At 44.5% G+C, this 21,802-nt stretch overlaps 2 protein-coding genes across 2 annotated transcripts in view; both read right to left on the reverse strand.

Moving 5' to 3' along the window:
- Positions 1-2,051, reverse strand: part of Frrs1l (ferric chelate reductase 1 like) — a 22,569-nt gene extending 20,518 nt beyond the window's left edge. Inside the window, exon 1 of the mRNA XM_004638103.2 lies at positions 1,974-2,051. Coding sequence (XP_004638160.1) covers positions 1,974-2,051 — 78 coding nt within the window. The remainder of the gene's footprint in view (positions 1-1,973) is intronic.
- Positions 2,052-3,586: 1,535 nt separating this feature from the next.
- The window catches only part of Epb41l4b (erythrocyte membrane protein band 4.1 like 4B), a 138,235-nt gene continuing 120,019 nt past the window's right edge, over positions 3,587-21,802 (reverse strand). The window contains exons 23-25 of the mRNA XM_023722919.1: positions 16,199-16,267; positions 7,919-8,064; positions 3,587-6,661 (exon numbers count right to left, since the gene is read on the reverse strand). Coding sequence (XP_023578687.1) covers positions 6,592-6,661; positions 7,919-8,064; positions 16,199-16,267 — 285 coding nt within the window. The 3' untranslated portion in view covers positions 3,587-6,591. The remainder of the gene's footprint in view (positions 6,662-7,918; positions 8,065-16,198; positions 16,268-21,802) is intronic.

Here is a 21,802-nt window from a genome sequence, read left to right on the forward strand (position 1 = left end):
GAGCCGCCCGCGGAGCCGCCGCCTCCGCCCGCTCTGCGCATCCTCGCTGCAGCCCCGCAGCCGCCCCCGCGCCCCGCGTCTCCTCCTCCCCGCCGCCTCCGGGGCAGTTGGTCCTTCTGCTCCCTGCTCCTGAAAGGTGGGCCAGGGACGGCAGCAGCAATATCGCCTGGTAGCCTGTTAGCGTCACTTGCCTCAAGCCCCACTCCAGAACCCCGAAAAAAAGCAGTTGATTTTTATCCAAAATTCAAGAATCCCAAGGCGCATTTTCATTTCAGAAGCGCTTCTCTCCCCCCAAATTCACCACATCAGAACTGTCACCTCCACTTTGGCCTGCACTTTTTCTTTTCCATAAAAAACTTAACTTACCAGACCCCTTATTTCCTGGAATCATCACAGAAAGACATTTAAGTCGCAGGATCCCACTACATAGATGGAACAGTGAGGTGGTCAGAGGCAGAAAGGAAACTAGAAGCCGTTCTTGGGGTTTATAGTCACCAAAGGTCGCTGGGACGGAGGCATAACCCGTACCCTTTGACACTGGGCAACTGGCTTATTGTTTGCCCCCAGCAAGCACAGCTGGGCCTGACGTGCCCAGGCCCTGTCTGACGCCTCTGACAATTCACTTTCCTTTGTGTACGCAGCCCACTAGGAATTCACACCAAGCACTGAGTATATACAAGTTCCCAGGGTTCTCTTATGGTGACCGTTTGTTGGGATGATAATACATTCAAACTGCTAAACTGCTTTCTGTTAGGGACATTTCATGGTGATATTGTACAGCTAGCATTTTGGTTTTTTTCTGGTTTTTTCTGACAAGGTTTCGCTAGGTAGTCCAGGCTGGCCTCGACCTTGCACTGATCCTCCTGCCTCAGCCTCGGGAGTATTGGGATTACAGGCGTGCGCCGCCACACCCAGACAGCCATCATTTTGAATCTGATTTTGTTTCTGTTTTATTTTATAAGCAAAGAAAATAATTATCAAGGGAAACAAAGCATAGAGATTCCAAATGCAAACCTAGAGGTCAGAGTGGTAATCAGTAGTTGCTTATGATAATCTCCAGGATGTGGTGAAGATTGAGATAATAAAGATCAGAAGAGCTCAAGGTGTGCATGAATGTACCTAGAATTATAACATTAATACCCCCAAGGAAAACCAGTGACCTTGACCTCTCCCAGTCGTCTGGGAGACCGGAGGGCTGGTGTTGGCACAGGGGGAGGTCCTGGGGGACCCACAGGGCATGTGTGCCAGCACAGCAGCTAACTGCGCCTTGTCCCAAAGGACAATATGTTTATGTATGTTAACTGGACAGCTGGAGCCAAGCGTAATTCATGAAAGCCTTGAGCTTCAGTAGATCCGCCAACATACTAGTTGTTGCATGAAATAAATCAGATACATTGTGTTTGGAAAAGGCAAGGACAATTATAATTAGTTTTTAAAATAAGCTAGACATTGTGGTGCATGCCTGTAATCCCAGCACTTTCAGAGGCTGAGGCAGGAGGATGGCAGGTTTGAGCCCAAGACCCTATCTCAAAATAAAAAATTAAGAAGGGATACAGATGTAACTCAGTGTAAAAACCCTGTGTTCCATGCCCAGGACTGAAAAAGCTAACAAAAACAAAACTCCTTCCAAGAGCATAGCTTGGCAGTACATTAAAATTAAAATACACCTAAAAGCCAATTCGGTACATTAAAAAATATGTGTAATTCTTCAAAAAACCCACAATTCTTTCTTTAAAACTGAACTTCCTTTCTTTTCTTCATCTTTCCTTCACCAAAGAAGATAGTTTTAAATGGACTGATATTAAGCTAATAAAAAAAAAGAGCATCTGATTTCTGCCAATTTCAGTATCGATCCCCTCCTTTGAGAACTGAAGCTATTACCTATTATTTTCCTTGTTATTCTTTTCATTTCAATTATTACAACTAACAGTGATGAAAGTAAATAGAAGGTAAGTACAAACTAGGTTACTCACCTCCTGGTAAAATGGTCTGATAAAAGTGTATGGCTGTTCACTCTTGTCTGTCTGTCTGTCTGTCTGTCTGTCTGTCATCTGTCTATCTGTGTATTGGAGGGCTTGTAATCATATCCTAACATGATATTTAATCTATGGATTTTGATTATCTACTGGTGTTTAAGGAGCCGGAGTCCATGGACCTGAAGGAGGTCGGAGCCACAGATAGGCTCAAGGGTGGTGTGAGGCTCTGTGAAAGTACTAGAATAAGTAATGTATGGATTTTTCTAAGGTGAAGGCTCATAGCGCTTATAGGCCACTCAAAACCTGGATGTCTCATCTGAGCCTCAAAACTTACTCAGGTTTCTAATTTCCTATACAACTGGTTCCTACAATTTCATAAGCTCCTTTTTGGCCCATTTAAATAGTCTTTTAGGGGCTGGGGAGATAGCTCAGCAGTCTAAGTGCCTGCCTGAAAATCACGAGGACCTGGGTTTGATCCATGGTGCCACATGCCATGCTGGCCCTGGAACCCCTCGTGCACAGTGCCGACCACCAAAACTGGGTGTAGTGGTGCATGCCTGTAATCCCAGCACTGGGGAGGCTGAGACAGGAGGGTCACTACAAGTCTGAGCTGCTTAGTGAGACCCTATACTAAATAAATAAGTAAATAGATAAATAAAATGTTTAAAATTTTTTTAAATAAAAAAAACCAGTCTTTTAGGATGCTCTTATTCTTTGTGTTTTCTTACAGGATTTAAGCCTTGAAAAGACCCTGAAGGGTTCAAACCTTAGCATGAGACACACATATAAATTATAAACGATGCTCAGCACACATGTTATATGTCAGGTCTGTGACGATCCTGTGCCCCCACTGACATGAACAGATGGATGGCAAAAATCTACTGTGATTTTTTTCCAATTTGAAGTAGAGTTTGGTATCATTTTCATTTTTAAAAGAAAAGCACTTTTATTTTCAATTCTCATCCAAGTCATTCCTCTTTTAAAAACCAAAGATTTTTTTTCTGGTATTAAAACTTCCCCAAACCAGGGTTACATTTTGGTGCCTACCCAGTAACAGATGTGCCCATGCCTCTGACGAAGTAGTATATGCAATTTTGTACTTTGGATTTCATGAAAAATAAAAGCTGTGATCTTGGTAGCTCCTCACAAAGTTAAACAGAGTTGACATGTGAACAATTCTCAGAGAAATGAAAACATATGCTCACACCCAAACTGGCACATGGATGGTCCATAGCAGTATTGTTTGCCATAGCTAAATGTAGGAGAGACCCAAATCTCTATCAACTGGTGAATGGATGAACAAGACATGGTATATCCATACCATGGTACATTATTCAGCCACTAAAAATGAAGGAAGTTCTGGTACATGCTACCACACGCATGAACCTTGAGAACATTAAGCGAAAGAAGCCAATCATACAAGACCACACATGGTATGATTCGATTCACGTGAAATGTCTAGAATAAGAAACCCATGGGCAGAATTTAGATTAGTATTTGCCAGAGGATGAGGGCGGCAGTGGACTCACATAGAGCTGATGTCTGCGCAGCATTGTGGGTACACTAGACAACACTGAAGCACACACTTTAAAATGGTTAAAATGGTGATTTTTATTTGAATATTTTAAAGAGCTGTGGTGTTTGAGATGGTGAAAGAAGGATAACAGTGACATTACAATATCCCTGTACTATTTTGGGGTACAATTCCTGGATGCATCCTTGTGAGATCTCCTGAATCTTCAAGGATTTTGTTTCCAGACTTTTCAAACCTCATGCTCTGTGAGGCCCATGGTCTATAAGCCCTGTGGCCTGGAGATTCCCAGGCCCCGCAGTAACCCCTCACGCCCACCAGAAGTTTGTGGCCAGCCTTAATTACGTTAGCAGCCTGATCTTCCCCCTGAACCTTGGGTGTGTGTTGTGTGACCTTACGGTGCTATGGTTTTGGTTTTAATACATAAAAAGGTGAAACAATTGCATAATTCCTTTCAATCACTCTGAATCTACCCAGTACAATGTCATCTTCTCAGGTCAAAATGCCAAGCACCCATCATACATTTAAGTAGGTAAATAACCAGGACAACTGCTGAAACAATGGAATCCTCTTCATTTTACTGGTTAGAGGTGAGCTGCCAAATGTACTGGGTTTTCATGTACAATAACAGCCAACGTGTTTGTGGTCAGATTTCCAGTGACATCAATCTTCAGAAACACCTGTGAACCCAAGGGGAGGTGGGGAAGTGCAGGAGACACAGCCTCCTGGAAACAGCAGCCCAAAAGCCCATGCATTCCTCCCTGGAAGCAAAGCAGACCTGACACATGAAATACTTGGCATCCTGGCTTCCCTGGAAAACCTTTGGCTGTGTCCGGAAGGTTTCCATCAGAGAGCAGGAGATGAAGAACAGATGCCTCAGAAAGCAATTGAGAAGAGGAAGAGGCTCTGGATTGGCAAGAAGTGACAACCCCATGTTGTACAAGAACACGTTTTGTGTCATGGTCACAAGACAAAGAACAGCTAAAGCCATTTTAAAAGTACAGCTGGGGTCACCAGGGTAAAAGGCCCCCAAAGCTACAGTTGCCTCACTTAGCTCCACTGATAGAGCAGAGAGAGCAGTAAAAGACCAGCAATGAGAAGATCACAATAGCCTGCACTAGGCCAAGCCAAGCCCTGTGCATTTTGATAGCTCCTGGTGACACCACTGCACCATACCAGGGTACAAAACGGGTGATGACTATGATGACCATGACTCACCAAGAAACAGTTAAATACTCTCCAGGATACTGTGTTTACTAAGGCAGGGAAGTACGTAATATAGTACATTTTAGAAAGATTTCCCTCCAAAAAATATTAAAATTTTATCAGCACTTAAAGGGTTACTCCTCAGTTATCTGAATATTTTCTTATAACTTTCATTTACAATGCTAGTAAATGAGACATTACTTTTTTATAGTCATTAGTATCAAATTATTGGCACCATTCAGTTGTGAGGATAGGGACAGGAGAGCAAACTGTACAATACAACATAAAAATACAGTTTGGATACAAATGTATGAGCTCAATCCCACTTAACAAGTGGTCATAAGAAACAGATGGACAGCTCACACACAGGGAAATACATCTTGTAAATCATCACATGGAAAGGTGTTCGGGCTTGCTAGTAATTAACGAAACAAAACAACTTTTCAAGAACAACTATACACATCTATTCAGCTAGCAAAAATAAATAAAAATGGCAAAACCCAATACTGGCAGAGCTATTGGTAAATTAAAATTCTTACACATTGCTGGTGGCATCATAAATTGTAGAGGGGATTCAAGCATTCAGAAGGGGGAAAGTAAATTCAATGACCTGTAAGGTCCTCCAACCCAGAGATTGGATCTTTCTAGAAAGCAATCTGGCAATATAAAATAAGAGCTATAAAATACTTCATGCTCTTTGACCTTGTAATCCCCCTTTGGAGATATTCCCAAGGGAATAATCCAAATGAAGGAACTATTTGTTTTTTACAAAGACATTCATAGCAGCACTATTTATAAGAGTGAAAAATTAGATATGATTCCACTTGCTAATAGTGGGGAGAAATAATGTTAACCATGTCATATGGATATAAAGACATTTAGATCGGTGAGAGCAGGATGTTTGATAAGGAGATAAGTGTTAGGTGGAGAATATAACAAAACGGAATGTACACACGGATCATAACTTTGTAAAATGTGTGCATGTTCATTGAAAAATCTAGGGAAATAATTTAGTGGCTGGGGGTTCCTTTATTCCTGCAAAGTTAATCAAGTGCATAATAAAAATTTAAAAACACATTTCTCGAAACTATATAAAAAGAGAACAAAGTTTCATCTGGTCAAGGTTCTATCAACATAAACTAACCAACTTTAGAAATAATTTTCCTTTGTGGAACACCCAAATGAATCATTTTGATGTTTAATTATCTTAACCCTGTAAAGACTTTTAGACTATTTAAGCTGGTATTTCCTACTTTGGGTTCAATGATAAATTCTATTTATCATGGAAAATATTATATCCAACAAGATCACACATTAAATTATATTTCAGGTCAAACTGAAGTATTTTAAGTCATAGTGATATGTAACTTTGTTTTTAGCTCACCTACTCATGTCTGAATAAAAATAAAGGACTTTAGAAGATCCATGTATTTATCAGTGTAAATGAAAAACCAGCAGTAAAGAATCTCATTAAAAAGGACTCCTTAACAATCAGTCAAAGCTTGGTTGCAAGTTTCAATCATACAAAATCACATGGTTCAGATTGTTAGCAAAGGAGTCCGCGTCATATTAGCCCCTGCATCTGTTAACCACAGGGGCTTTTGAACAGGAGTCCCTGTTTTCCCTTCTTTCTTTTCTTAGACTTACCAAAACTTGTCTCAGTTTTACTGAGCATTAAAAAAACCCTCTAATACTCAGGAGACTAAAGTAACTTTTCCAGTAATAGTCAAGCCAGAAGTTGGCTTCCACTAATCACGGAGACCTGGGCAAACAGAGCACATGACATTTGTATGTTGTGCTAAAGTGAGCACACAGAGCCCGAAGAAAGGGAACAGACAGAAGGCACCACGCCATCCTCCAGGCGGTCAGAGGAGAGTTTCACAGTTCGGTCATCAACAGTCTTTTCATCATTTTCTCTCTTTCCAGTTCCTGCCGGAGTGTCTCTGCACTGAAAAGAAAACAGTGACATGAGACAGGCCCTCAGAATGACAGAAGCAGACAGCTTAAACATCATCTCTCAAATTGTTTGTCTAGGTTGGATTTCACCAGGTAGCCCGGGCTAGCCATGAACATGTTATTCTCTGGCTTCAACTTCCAGAGTACTAGGCTTATAGGCCTGTGCCACCATCCCCAGGTCTCCTGAGTCCAGTTCTTGGCTTTCCGTTTTAGAGTCCTTGGGGTCCCTTACATTAGCTAGTATTACGAAGACCTAAAATTTCCTAGACTGACCAAATCTTCTCTCAGCTATGCTAAGCATTAAAAAAAATGCCTCTAATGCTCAGGAGACTGAGCATTAGAGTGAGCGCATCCTCTATCACTAAAGCCTCAAGCCAGCAAGGATCAGATACATAGCAGCCACATGGTAGAAGTCTCTTGAATGAATGGAAAGACATCCAGAGTTTAGATTTCTCTAAGTCATTCTGTAAATTGGCTTCATATGGAGTTTCTCCCAGAATTTAAGGTAGGCTGAGGTGATATCTCAGTGAAGACTGCATTATGGTCAATGAATAAAACTGAATGAAGCAAAACTGGTTCTTTAAGGGGTTACCTCTGACCTCATGGACATCAGGACCAGAAGCATGTCTATGAAACGTATTTCTGTTATTCACACACACACACACACACACACACACACTTGTATAAAATGCATATTTTTAAAGAAATAAATCAGATTTATTAATCTCATTCAGAGCAGAAACCCAAAGTCTCTACTCTGGCCAACAAGGCCCCATGCAGTGTCGCTCCAACCTGCAACTGCAGTCTCCCTTCCTGTCACTGCTCTGACCACGATGCCCTATACTCTTCCTTAACCTTCTCAGGGAGGCTGCACCTACGGAGCCGCAGCACTGGCTTTCCCCACTGCCAAGTGTACTCTTTACCCAGGTGTATGCCACCTGCTCTATGAGGCCATCCCAGCAGGTCCTTTTGCCCATCAGTTTTATTTTTGTCCTTAGCATTTGTCACTAACACACACACACACACACACACACACACACACACACACACCCTCTCACATGCTACAGTATAAACTCTGTTAGGGTAGGAGTTTGTGTTTTGCTTACTACCACCTAGAACGCAGCCCCCTCCTTGTAAACATTTCCATAAAAACCGATGAGATAAATGAAAGAACTGTCACAAACACAGTACACCTGTGTAGGGTAACCCTATCATCAGTGACCTCCTGGAGCTTGCCAATCTAACTTACCTAGTTGCCAGAGAAACAGGCTTCCGGGCATTATAGATGGTCTGTACTGTGGAGACAGTCTCTGTCAAAGGCCTCAGGGCCACTGTTGGGATCAGTGGGGAAGACTGGCCAGGACAGCACTGGAATTTACTGTCTCTAAAGTCTGCCTGGAGAAGAAAAGAAGAGATCAATCTCAATTTGGGTTCCACTTTCACTCTGTCAGTCGCTCTCAAAACCTCACTGTATAGTTCCTGTTATTTTTTAATAATAGTAAAATCAATTGCCATTTTGCTTTGCACCAGATACCATGCTAAGCACTTCACATACATTATGTCTTGACAGTCTTTTAAGGAAGAGGTCATAATTCATCACCTCTTAGGCACCATCAGTTGTATGATGCAGCCTTTGCACGTGTGCCACAGAGAAAGACAAATGCAGCACTCAGACAAAGATGCTAAGAGGTGCAAGACTATTCATCCTCAAGGGTACATCCTAGGACTGACTTCATGGAAAAGGAAAGGGAGGCTTAGAGTTTGTCTTCTTCCCAAGGTGACAAAGTGAGTGTTAAGAAGTATTCAAAACCAGGGTTTCTGAGATTCCGACTCACCCCAGACAGAGTGACTATCATGAAAATATCAACCAATAACAAATGCTAATGGGGTTGTGGGGAAAAAGGGACACTTTTTCACTGTTGGTGGAAGTGCAGACTGGTACAACCACTATGGAAATCAGTGGGACGGCTGGTCAGATAGCTCAGTGGATTAAAGCGCCTGCTTAGGCAGATGCATGGGCCGAGGGTTCGATCCCCCAGTATACAGTGCCAGCCTCACCTCCAGAGTACACTGAGATGTTGATTGAGACTGAGCGTGGTGATGCACGCCTGTAATGCCAGCACTTGGGAGGCTGAAAACAGGAGGATCACTATGAGTCCAATCTGTATAGTGAGACCCTGTAGACCCTGCACTAAATAGGTAAAAGTAAATAAATAAAAATAAAAATAAGAAATCAGTGTGGAGACTCCTCAGGAAACTAGGATTAGAGGTTCCATTTGAGCCAGCTATTCCTCTTCTGGAATTATTTTCCCACATGAAATGAAAACACCATACCACAATGATACATGTGCCCCCATGTTTATAGCAGCATATTTTGTCACAGCTAAATCTTATAAACAACCCAAATGCCCATTAATCAAGGAATGGATAAAAAGAGAGGTGGTATTTTTATACCATAGAGTATTATTCAGCTATAAAAAAGATAAACTCAAGGCTTTTCTAGGTAAATGGATACAACTAGAGGCTATACTCAGAAGTGAAATAAGTCAGATTTGCTCGTGTAAACAATGTATCATCTCCTGAGTACAAGAAACTGAAAGAATAAATAAGACCCAAAACGTATACATAGACATTGTGAAAGGAAAAGAAACTGCTCAAAAAGGAAGAATAATGGGGATGAAGGAAAGCAGAAAGAAGAAAAGAGAAAAATTAAGGATGCATGACTTATGAGAATGGTCTCTAGTTGCATCCATTTACCTAGAACAGCCTTGAGTTTATCTTTCTGTATAGCAGAGTAATACTCCTTTGAATAAAAATACCACATTTTTAAAAACCCATTCCTTGGTTAATGGGCATTCGGGTTATTTCCGAGATTTAGCTACACCAAATTGTGTGACTATAAACAGAAGTGCACATGTGTCACTGTGGTATGATATTTTCATTTCTTCTGGGAAAATACCCAGGAGGGAAATAATAGCTGGGTCATAAGGAACCTCTAATTCTAGTTTTCTGAGGAATCTCCACATTGATTTTCATAGTGGCTGTACCAGTATGTGTGTGTGTGTGTGTGTGTGTGTGTATATTGTGTGTGTACATACAAGATAGTTGTATTGTGTACACACAAGATAATTGTATTACTAATTTCTATTCATGGGCCAGGGAGATGGCTCAGTGGATAAGAACTTCCCTGGCAAGGGCAAGGGCCTGAGTTCAATCCCCGGTTCTGTCAAAAAAACCCAAAAACTAATTTCTATTCATTCATTGAAAAGAACAGTTAGTGCTTAGGTTGTTTTATCAGTCTTCATGCCTACGTCTTGTAATCTGATCGATGACTACTCTGAAGATAATAATACGCAATATAATACCCATTGTTAATTTCCTATCATCTTGTTTTGAAATTCTGTATCTTTTTTATTTTTGTCTTTAAAATTTAAAAAGCCAGCGTTTGCTGACTCCATGACTGGGCATTTTTTACCACTACAGCACCATCTTTGGGGAACCCAAAGTATGTTCTCCGTACTAGCAGCTCTAGCATTATCTTGAAACTTGGCAAGAAAGCAAATGCCAACCATGCGTTGCAGTGCATGTCTAAACACAATTACTCAGAAGGTTAAGGCAAGAGGTCTCAAGTTTGATGCCAGCCTGGGCAATTTAGTGAGGCCCTACATCAAAACAAACAAGTGAACCTCAGTTTCCATCATGGAACCCAAAATATCTAGGGAAGTCCAACAATATGGGTGTTTCTTTTGGGGGGGAGTGGGAGTGGTGGTAGCGGTGATGTGTAATTATGTGGTACTGGGGATTCAACCCAGGGCCTTCATACTGTGTGGCATCCTCCAGGACTTGCATTTATTTATTATTTTACTTGGCAACAGGGTCTTGCTAAGATTCCCCAGGCTGGGATCAAACTCATAATCTTCCTGCCTCACTCTCCCAAATGCTGGGGTTAGTGCCAGCCAGATAGCTCAGTGGATTAAAGCACCTGCTTAGGCAGATGCAAGGATGGGGGTTCAATCCCCGGCATGCTGAGACTGCAGCTGAGACTGGGTGTGGTGGTACAGGCCTGTGATCCCAGTGCTTGGGAGGCTGAAAACAGGAGGATCACTATGAATCTAATCTGTGTAGTGAGACCATGTGGACCTTGTACTAAATACATTTAAAAAAAGAAGTGAAAGAGTAGACCAAATGCTGGGGTTACAAGTGTGAGTCACCATGCCCTGCTCAACAATGTGTTTTCATAGACTTTGAGGCAACTCTGGTACGTGACATGGTTTCAGAATTACTGGTCTAGGGCACACACATCACTTGGAGAAGAGAATTTCTTGCTGTCATTTTCATTTCAAACGAAAATATGCTCCTTCCTTCTACATAGAAAGCTTAAGGGATCTATATAAGTGGATAAAGGAAGAAAGTCCGCAATCCCTTACTGTGGTCATCAGTATATGTTCTCATAATATTTTTCCTATGCATCATTTTTTTGGTTTGTTTTTATATCCTTTTGCTAATACCAGCTATGTATTCATATCTTCATTTTTAAAATGCTAGTTCTTGACACTAAATGCAGAGTGAGGTATCACCTGGCTTTGCAAGGAAGAGACTTGGATCATCAAATGGGCAATTACCCTCTTGGTGATTACACAGCCGGAGAGCTGTCCTGTCTAAGTAGCCCTTAAGACTACCGAAAGCATCCCAGACACTGTTAGTCTGTAATGGCCTTTGACTTGACCAATGGGAAGAGGCTCTATCTTTGAGGGTGGGAGCTTTGAAAGCTATTGCTGAGAAATTAGTCCTTGTTTGTGTCTTACACTGCCCCTGCCAAGGAGAACTGACCATCCTGAAATGGAGGAATGCTTAAGCACTGACTTCCTTCTGGTCTCTGCTGAAATGCTGCCTCGGTGAGGGCCTCTTGCAAGTCAGTAGGTCGGTCACACATGCAGGAGAATCATGCTTTGTCTAACATGCGTGTGTGCCAGAGAGAGCCTCCCAAATGGTGGGCTATAGCCGTCATCTGAGTTGCGCATCAAATCACTCTGTTTCACCACCTTCTAGGTATGTGGTAGGGCTACACTTGCCTGCCCCCTTGGAAGTCAGTGAAATGTGAGGTGGTCCTGTGTTTAATTTGTCTTGAAACATTTAAGAACCACTGTACGATGCATCATCTCTTTTCTGTCTTCCCCTGCCACTGTTACTAACAACACTCCACAGGTCAGCCAGCTGTTCTAGTAATCCGGATCCCAGAAAGAGGGCAACAGAGTCCAGGCCTCTGTTTATCCAGGACAGATGTGCAGCAGAGGTGGGTTTGCCTAGCCTGCCTGCCACAGCAGCTGAAGTAAGAAGTCGCTTTGCTACTTCCATGGACTGTAGAGATTGGGGTTCTCCACCACTGTTGAGGGATGTTTGTGCCAATGATACAAAGGCAGTGGTGTGTAAAAGTGCCTTAGCATGAACACAAGCTTTATTAGTGGTCAGTGTATTTTCGCCATCATACACTTGAAGTGGGGGAAGTTCCATCTATGAAGGACCTTGAGAAAGCAATAAAAATTACTTATTAAATCTCAATCCTAAGTACTCAGCATTTTAATACTTGTTAAGTAAGTAAATAAATAAATAAGTGAATAAATGAACATTCAGTGGAATAAAACAGGTAACACAGAGACAGACATGGGAGTGGCAACATGGAACCAAAATCTGTCTAAAGCTGGACAGGAGCCCTCACCCTCGACAGACCAACATACATAGCTGACTATCAGCAGAGATCCAGCTAATAGGCCTGAATACAAAGTAGGGACTGGTCTCAGGGACAAACAAGAAGCCTGGTTATTGGAACCAGAACCAAAGTGAATGCTGTATCAACTGTCAGAAAATCTTGATGGAGCATTCCCTGGAGCTGTTCAACTTCTCCATGATTGTGGTGGGTTTTGTAGGCCGGTGGAGAGGCCAAACCTGCAGCGAGTTCAAGTGTCTTGGTCTCGCTAAGAAGGAAAAGAGGCCACAACAAGCAGGGGTGAGAAAATTGAAGGCAGAAGTGTGGCTTCTACAACCACTCAGCTGTCAGTTACCCTAGCCATTATCCACTGTTTAGTTTCCTCTACTGAGTTACTGACATTCAGACCCAACTGCCCACTCCTGGTTTCCATGTGTTGGCCCAAGGCACACTTATCTCTTCCAATCCAGTTTTCCTTTGGTTTGCTTATCTCAGTGAATAGACTTGCTGTCCACCCATATTCTGCATGAGAAATCTGGAAGCCACTTATTACCCTCCTTCTCCATCCATTCGACACTTTACCAGTCTGCTAAATTGTATCCTAAAAGTCTCCTCTGCTTGTGTACATCTGTCCCTCTATACCATCAAAACTGTTCTGGGTCAAGCTCTGTTTTCTCTCTCCCTGAAGCCAGTGTCCTAGATTTCCAGACTATTGTCCTAAATCCAGTATGTCTGGATCTAAACATTCTCCCACTGTGATCACAGAGACCTATTCAAGTAGTCTGCCCTCTCATTGTCCTGCTTAAGGATCTTGAAGCTTCTCATTGCTCTTGCTATATGGATCAGAATCCCTCCTGTGGCTTTCATGGCCAGGCATAGTTTATCCCCTCCAGTGTGTGTCCCTGCCTATGTCCCTTTCCTCCTTTCACACCCAAGGCCCCTTGCTTTCTGCATTTGAGTCCTTCTGGCCTTCTTTTCAGTCTCTTGAATGTGTGATGACCCCTCCTACTCCAGAACTCTGGTTTCCGCTGTTCCCTCTGCCCCACTTCAGCTGCCTTCAAGCCACTCTCTCCTAGTTTTTGAAAGACCCAGCATGATTTCTGACAGTGGTTTCCTGCTTCATCCAGGACCCCTGCTTTCAGGAAGGGCTTCCCTGAGAGTCTCACAGGACTGCCAAGGCTGGGCAGGAGGCCAGAGTGCCCCACCATGGCCAGCGGGGAGAGATGGAGCGGAGCTTCCAGCTGGGAAGCTGTATCCAGCAAAACTGCAAGAAGCTGGATGTGTGTCAGGGCCATGGCATTTAACAGCCCAGCCCAGCTTCTGGTGCTCTGCCCTCTCGTTAAATGCCAGGGGCTGAAAGCAGCTCATGACCCTATAAACAGGCTGCTGTAGCAACCCATTTTCCCTCTGCCTGGACTGCAGGATACTGTTCCACCTCTGTCTTCTGAAACCTGAATCAGTCACTGCTGATTCCTTCTCTGCCCACACAGCCAAAGCCACCTCAGAGAGTGACCACCATTCTGCTCATGACATTGCACACAGGGCTATCCAAAAGGTGCTTCATAGACCTCCAGATAGGACAGAAACCCTTCACAAGGAGCCACAGGAATCACATGAATATAGAAATTGCAAGCTCTGGCTCCTGGGAGAAGACAACAAGAGGGAGGAGAAGAGGACCCTGGTCTCCCACTTCCATGCTGTATAGCAGCTCACTCTACAGAAGTTCACTCTACAGCTCACTTCTGCAGAAGTTTCCAGGTCAGGCAGAGCGGAGCAGGGGAAAAGAAGCAGGCAAATCCGCAAATACACTCACTCTGCAGATAAAAAAAACCTACAACTACTTCTATAAGAAGATTTAAACATTTTCTAGAGCTTAAAGAAAAGCTGCTGGTGGGGACCTGGAGAAAGGTGATAGCAAGAAGCCTGCTCTCAGACCACCTGTTCTTGGTCCTTTAGGGTCCTTTCTTCAACTGGATAGGAAGATGTTCGATTATCGTTTTCACTGGAGGCAGGTAAAGTGACTTACCCAGGATCACATCATTATTACCAGTTAAAGACATCTTCAAAAACCATTAGCTCATGTGTGTTCACTGCAGCGCTGCTCACAGCAGCCAAAATGCGGATGCTACGATTTGTGTCTAGGTGTTCTCCCAAAGCCTCATGCAATCATTGGGGCGGCCTCTGGGGTTTGTGATTAATTCATGATCCACCTCTGGGATTATGGGTGTGAGTGCTGCACCCATCCTGGGGTGGGGAATCTGCATACCATATAGGGGAGGGGGAGAGGCTTGCTAGCGGCTGCAGCCACTGCTCCTCCCTTTGCTCTTTGCTGTTTTCTGCTGCCATGAACTGCTGCCCTCTGCCATGTGACACTTTCCCTTGGAGCCAGCCAGGTGGTTTCAGGTAAACTGAAACCTCCATTAACTGTGACCTAAATAAACCTTTCGTTCCCTAATTTTGGGTGTCGGGTATTTTGTCCCAGCAATAAGAAAAAAGCAATTAAGACAGTGGAAACAACCCAAACTCCCACTGTCATGTAATAGATAAATTGTAGTGTACATATTTAATGAAATATTATTCCACTGAGCAAATTGATCAAGCAATGGCCATAACTCATGCACATGGCTGACACTGACAAAGGATCTACAAACTGCGGTACGGGGTTTAAGGGTAGATCCTGAGGGGATTCGACTGACCTTGGCACTTAAAAAGTTACATTTCTTGTTATATAGGTCTTGCTTTATCTTGGTCTCAACTAGCCAGCAGAAAAGTATAAAAATGAGGTATAAGAAATAAAGCCATATTAATATGCTGAGCTATAAAAGGCTCAAGTCAACAACTTCTGACATTGCCAGTCCTATGGATAACACATTACTATTATGGACTACTGGACTATATTGGGTTATTTTGCTGAATTCACGCACCTACAATATTTAAATAGCAATGGAATACCCATCTCTGACAAAACTAAATAAAAAAAAGGGGACATAAATGAAGGACCATTTTGTATCCGTATATACAAAATAGGATAGATATACAGCTACTTTCTCTTAATTCAATGAGAAGAAAGATTTGCACTAATAGTATTTGGACAGGATATCATGTCTGCATCTTGTACTATGAATACTACTACAAAGTCAACAATATACAATGTACTAATTACTGAAACTGTCCTATTAATTGGGTTTTTTTTCCAAAATTTTATTGATAAACAGATAGCACTGAGACAGTTTCAAATCAAATCGGAAGTATAGTTACTAATTGGTTTTGAAACTGTCTCATTGCTATTTGTTTCTCAATAAAATTAATAAAAAACAAATATTATTCCACTATAAAAAGGAAGTGATCTATCCTCCAATGCAGATGAACCCTCAAACTGTGATGCTAAGTAAAAAGCCAATGTGAAAGGTCTCATATGGTATGATACCATTTATAGGAACTATCCAGACTAGACAAGGCCATAGAGACAGCATACATTCATGGTTGTCAGGGGCTGAGGACAAAGGGAAAATGGGAAGTGATGGCTTGAGAGGTACAAGGTTTCCACTGTGGTGACAAGGATGTGCTGAAATAGGCAGTTACTGCACAACATTGTGAGTTTACTAAATGCTACTGAATTGTCAATTTAAAAGCATTAATTTGATGTGGATCTCATTCCTGTAAAATACGATGAATTAGGCAGAACCCAAACCATAGCGCCTTCCCACCCAACCTCAGAATTCAAATGATGGAGAGAACGTGCTGACACTGCTCTCTGGCATCCCACAGCAAAGCCCGCCACCCAGGAACAGCGCTTTAGAACACAGACTTTCTGGATCTACTTACGGTAAACTGTGACCCACTGGTAAAAGGATCAGGAAACGGGCTCACTGTATCGGCTGGGAATGTTTTTATCTTCAAAAAACAAAACAAAACAAAAATACAGGCAAAAAGGTTATCCTCAGATTAGAAAAGTTTTTAAAATCTTTGGCAGTAGATCCTTAACACAGAACTGAACGATGCAGGGGAACACTGGAAGGCCTTGGAGGCCCTTCGTCTCTCAACAGCATAGGCGCAGCAGGTCTGTGATTTGCGTTGAACCTGGGGGCTGTGCTCAGCAGGGCAGACAAGCACTCTTGCCTTGCCTGAAGCTCCCTTTGCCAGGGTCTGCCTGGGCCTTCCAGACATGCTGCACCCTAGGCCTGATCTACAAAGGGCCTCACACAGAGCATATAACAAGGAAATCAGAGGTGCTCGGGGCCACTTCCTAGGGCCTCTCCATAGTGATGGGGATAGGCAAGGGGCTGCCAAGAGGCCACATCCGGGACACAGTCTATCACAGTGTCAGGGTACCAGGAGGTTGGGTTTATTAAATCAGAAAGTAGTCCCTTATCCAGGTACATTAGTTGTTGGACTCCCTGTACACCTCAGATGACAGAGAGAAATCTCAAGGGAAAGCCATGGACACATGTGAGAATCCTGCCGCCATGGGCTTCGGAAAGAGCAAGGTGCTCAGCAGCGCCCAGTGTTGGGGGTAACTGAAGCACAGAGCTGATTGGGAGAGACTGGAGACCCCCATCTGATCAGGCAGTGGTGGACCAAAGGATCCTTGGTTTCCATAGTTGTTTTGTCCTTGTTTTCTTAGAGGCTATTGGGAATGAAAGGACTTATTTCTTCAAGTCAGAATGCCAGCAGGTTGCTTCTGGTGAAGGCCATTGTGATATGTGCAGACACAGAGCTGCAGCCAGGACTCCAAGGCCACCCCTGTCCAAGGGGGTCTCTCAGGGGCTTTTACCTGTGGCTCCCAGGACAGCACCTGGACGCTCTTGCTGCTCCAATGGGAGGGTAAGTAGGGATAGCAAAACCCATTAGACTGAACCTAAATTGGCTAAGGTTATATGAATGGCCAGAGGAGGTCTCAACCAACAGGGGGCCCATAATATCCTTGCAGTGTGCACCGAGGAGTCCAGTCCAATCCTGCTTCCCTTCTCCCAAATCTCTCCAGCCTCTTTAAGTATCTCAAAATTGCCAGAAAGGGTCCCTCACTGGAAGAACCCTTGGGTGAAGCCTCATGGTATGTTCTTGCCTTGCTGAGCAGGTTGATGTGGTCTGAGACCAATTTCAGTGCAAAAAGGAAGTACAGGTAAGCTTTCAGACCCTTCTTCAGTAGAAAAGAAAGTAGGTTCTTATAGCTATTAAAGACATGTGAAAGTTAGGAACCTCAGTCTGCTGTAAATTTTTTACCTGCCATAAATAAGAAAACTAGATCCCAGTAGGTACGCCCTGCCCTGCTCAGGCTGCAGCAGAGCATGCACAGACTTCTGGTGGCACTGCAGTTGGCATAACCACTTCAGAAGGGGACAAAAGCCAAAGCCACACTATGGAACGCAGCAGAGTCTAGCCTAAGAAAATGAAATCCTGATATAAAAGGCTTTATGTGTTTCCTTAAACAGTGACACACTGGAAACAAAGGACATTGTCTTACAGTGGAGGGTTGGTTCAGGTGGGTCTCTCACTTGATGGAATACAAGCAGTCATTGCAAACAGGGCAACAAGAACAACACAGAAAGAACATGGTATCAAGTGAAAAGAGAAAACCAGGAGACAGTATGGCTAGTACGAAGTCACTTGTGAAACCGTGCAGGAATGTGAATAAACAGAAGGAGACATGGAAAAATGGAAATACTGCGCCAGGTGGTGCTTCCTTTCAAATTGTTGGGTAGCACTCCTACTATGTCATCGTGTTGATAAACAGCAGTACAAGAAAATTTTAAAAATGACTTGCAACAGAAATGACACGTGAAAGTGCATCTGAAGAGTGCCAGAGCACGTATTTCTCACTGGCAAAAGCATCTGCTCATCAAATGTCTTGGGAAACAAGTTCTTCCTGGTTCTTGAGAGCTAGGGCTGAAGGGCTGGGACCACAGCCTGTGTCCCAGTTTGACCAGGCCCAGGTGGACCCCAGATTCCCCGTATGTCGTGGAGTGAGAGCACCTGTCCCAGGCTCCTCTGACGTCTGGTGCTCCTGGCCACCGCGCCTGTCCTGGCAGGCCCTCTCCCTGCCGGGATACCTACCAGCCTCGTTTTGATTGGAGGGTACATGCAAACTCCAGTGGTCTCTTCCTTCATGGGGAGAGAGAGTGAAGGAGAGCAGCGAGAGCGGGCACAGTGGGGGCTGCTGGCGGGCTCTGCCTGCTCACGAGGAGAGGAGAGAAGGGGAGGAGGAGGTGGTGAGACAGGGAGGAGAGAGAGGAGAGAGGGAGGGGAAAGGAGAGAAAGATAGCACAGTGCAAGACGGATCTGGCAACTCCAGACTACTCTCACACCAGCTCTGCCCACAGCCTGCCTGCAGCCTCTGCACAGCTGGCTGCTGGTCCCGCCCACCACCCTGCTCTCTCAGCCTCTCTCCTCCTCCTCCTTGGCTCTCATCTCTCTTCTCCACTATGTGAGCAAGAGTACACCAAACCCTCTTCCCAGGGCTGGCACGGATGGGTCATCTCCTGCACCAGCTGCATAGGACTGGGAGTGGCTTCTCCAAGCGCAGTTAGGGTTCTGAAGCGTTGCCCAGGCCAAGCCGGAAGGAGAGCACCATGAATTAGCAACATCAGCCATAGAAGCAATATGCAGATTGGCTACACACTACAGAGCATTTGCCTTCCTCACCAGGTGCCTTCCCACCCTCTGTTAAGAGAGAGCACCCGCTGGGGGCTACAGTGAGTGGACAGCCGGCAGGGAGCACCAGGAAGAGATACTTCCAGGGGAGGAACAGAGTGCAGGATTGCATCTGCTATGGGCTCTTTATTATTTGAGTTCCAAACACAGACCCCCCCATTCCCCTGAGCCCAGCACTGAGTACTTCACCGCTTAGCAGAAGACACCAAGCTCTGTGAGAAGAGCACTCTGCCCTGTGAGATTCTGGCTTCCTCACCGTGAGGACTGCCACGTACCCAGCAGAAATCCAACAGCTTGGGCTAGCGAGGATGGGGATGGTAAACTGGATGTTAGGACAGGGGCCATTGCAAGGTCAGTTTGGATTCCGGGGAGGAACCATCCACTCCAGAGAACAAAGGCACACCTCTCTTAGTTCGAGAGTTTCCTCATACAGTTTGTCTCATCGCAGCAGGAAGAAAAAATACAGCCTCTGAGTCAATTGCACTGAAAAATGATCAAGAAAATTGCAGGCCTCTTTTCCTCCACCAAGCTGGTTTAACTCTGTCCTCTTGACAATCATGCAAAGCTGGACAATTTCCAAAGGGCTTTCACAACCATTATCTCGCAGTGGTCTTCACAACAGTCTTGCTTTGCTATTCACATCTGACAGATGCAGAAATGGCATTTGCAAAGTCTAAATCCTGGATCCAAATCCTCCTGTTGATTATTTCTAAATACTCCTTTGGAGATAAGTGAATCCATATTAGGCACCTGCAGCTAAGCCTTACTGGCTGCCTTAAAATTCCCTCCCAGTCCTTCCTGGTCCTCCGGAGATATCCTCCCTGCCACAGTGCCGCAGGCCTGGCCGGGGAGGGGGTGGGGGTTAGTGCCCTCTGCCTTCCAGGATGAGTTCCCCCCACTCCACCCCTAGGACACAGAGCCTCCGACTAAAGTTGGCTACAGTAGGGAACCCCGGCTCCGGGGCCTTTGTCCCTGCTGATACCAACAGGCAACCAGTGTGTGCTTTATGAACAAAATAGACGCTAGCATAATGACTAAGCCACATGGCCATCGTGCTGAGAGGTCAAAATGTGTCCTGAAGATTACAATGAATAACCGAAGGCTTTGCCCAGCAAAGCTGATCACTACGTTAGCATTTCTGGCCTTACAAGACATGCATTTAAGTGGAATTACACAAAAATGCATCCCTAGACTCGTAGTAAGTGTATGCCTTTAACTCTTAGTAAGTGAGCAAGAAAAAAGATGACATATGTAATTTGATATTATTTTGAAATACCATTTTAGCTTCTGGTATTTCCTTTCCTCCTCGGCACTTACTTACATTCAGGCTGATCTGTTCTTTGATAGATATTTGGCTTTTGAGTCTCAAAATCTGACTCCTTGCGAGAACAGAAAGATTCCTGGCATAGAAAAATGATGAAAAAGTATAAGGCTTCTTCATCATCTGAATAAAAGAAGAAATTGCTCCTTTGGGGACAGTGGAGGAAAGCCAGGCAACGAGAGCAGGGACAGATGGCAGTGGGGAGTGAGCAAGGACCCAGGACTCCTCTGTGGACCTAGGCTGGGAACCGGGGATCAAAGAGCAGTGAGAACCAGAGCCCCTGCTCAGGCCTAGCAGGGAAGGCAGCGGGCCCCAGGCGGAAGGGTGCCAGCCAGTCGGGAGTCACATGTCCCAGCAGCATGGAGATTCCCATCCTTCCTAAAGGGCCACAGAAGCAGCCGAGAATGTCCTAGGTGTATCAGCAAGTGGATGACACCAGACCTCCATGGGCTCAGGGGAGCATAGATGAGACCATGGGGAGACACAAGGGGTAACCTGCTTGGCTTGAGGTCAAGAGCGAGCCCTCTCAGATGAATGAAGTTCAAAATAAACACTAAGCCGTTGACCAGGACAGGATCATACTGGTGATCCCCAGCCTAGGGCCTGATCCTCTGCCTACACAGCCTCCCTTTGACCAGGCCAACGTCGTCCTTAATGTGTGCGCTTTTCACTCTGTCATGCACCAGAAAGGATCTGGATCCTGACTGGTCCTGCTTGGCAGTCAGGTGAGTGGTTTATAAGGATTAGGAAGATCAGAAAAGTCAAGAACAGAGAAGGTAGAGATGTTTATAATCTGCATTACCTGGGAAGGGAGGCTGGCCACAGACGTGGGCAGGGACAGGGCTCTGTGCTCCAAGTCAACACTGTTAATGTGTAAATGTTTCCTCTGCCCATATCCCCTCTTCAGTGGCCATCAAGCCCCCCTGTAGCAGTCCCTTATTTATACCTGCAGTGAATTCCCAACAGAGAGGTACTACCTTGGCACACCTGCCCACTCCCTGTCCTTGCCCACTATCCCCAGCCCCACTGCTGGTGACCCAGGGAGAAATTTGCATGTGGTCATGAGCCGTGAGATGCGGGAACTGGGAGTCATCAGGCATCAAGCTGTGAAGGGTGGAAGGCTTCAGGGCAATCCAAGAGTCAGACATCAGAAAAGAAGACATTTGGGGAAAGGAGGGGGAGATGCTGCAAGAGAACGGTTGGAAAGTGATTCTGTGGAGAGTTTCAGAATACAAAGTTGTGCAGGACACTAGAGAGCTAAGAAGATACACAAGATTCAAGTCATCTTCTGACTGATTTCCGAGGGATGCCAGTCGACAGTTGAGGCTTGTCTTACTCTTGGAGCTTTGGATTGGGCTTCTTTCAAAACCACTCCACAGAGAATGGCCAAGGGCTGGGGAGATAGCTCAGTAGAATAAGCTCTTCCCTGGCAAGTGCAAGGGCCTGAGTTCAATCCC

The sequence above is a fragment of the Octodon degus genome, unplaced genomic scaffold, assembly GCF_000260255.1.
Source record: "Octodon degus isolate 3935 unplaced genomic scaffold, OctDeg1.0 scaffold00094, whole genome shotgun sequence".
Classification (NCBI taxonomy): domain Eukaryota; kingdom Metazoa; phylum Chordata; class Mammalia; order Rodentia; family Octodontidae; genus Octodon; species Octodon degus.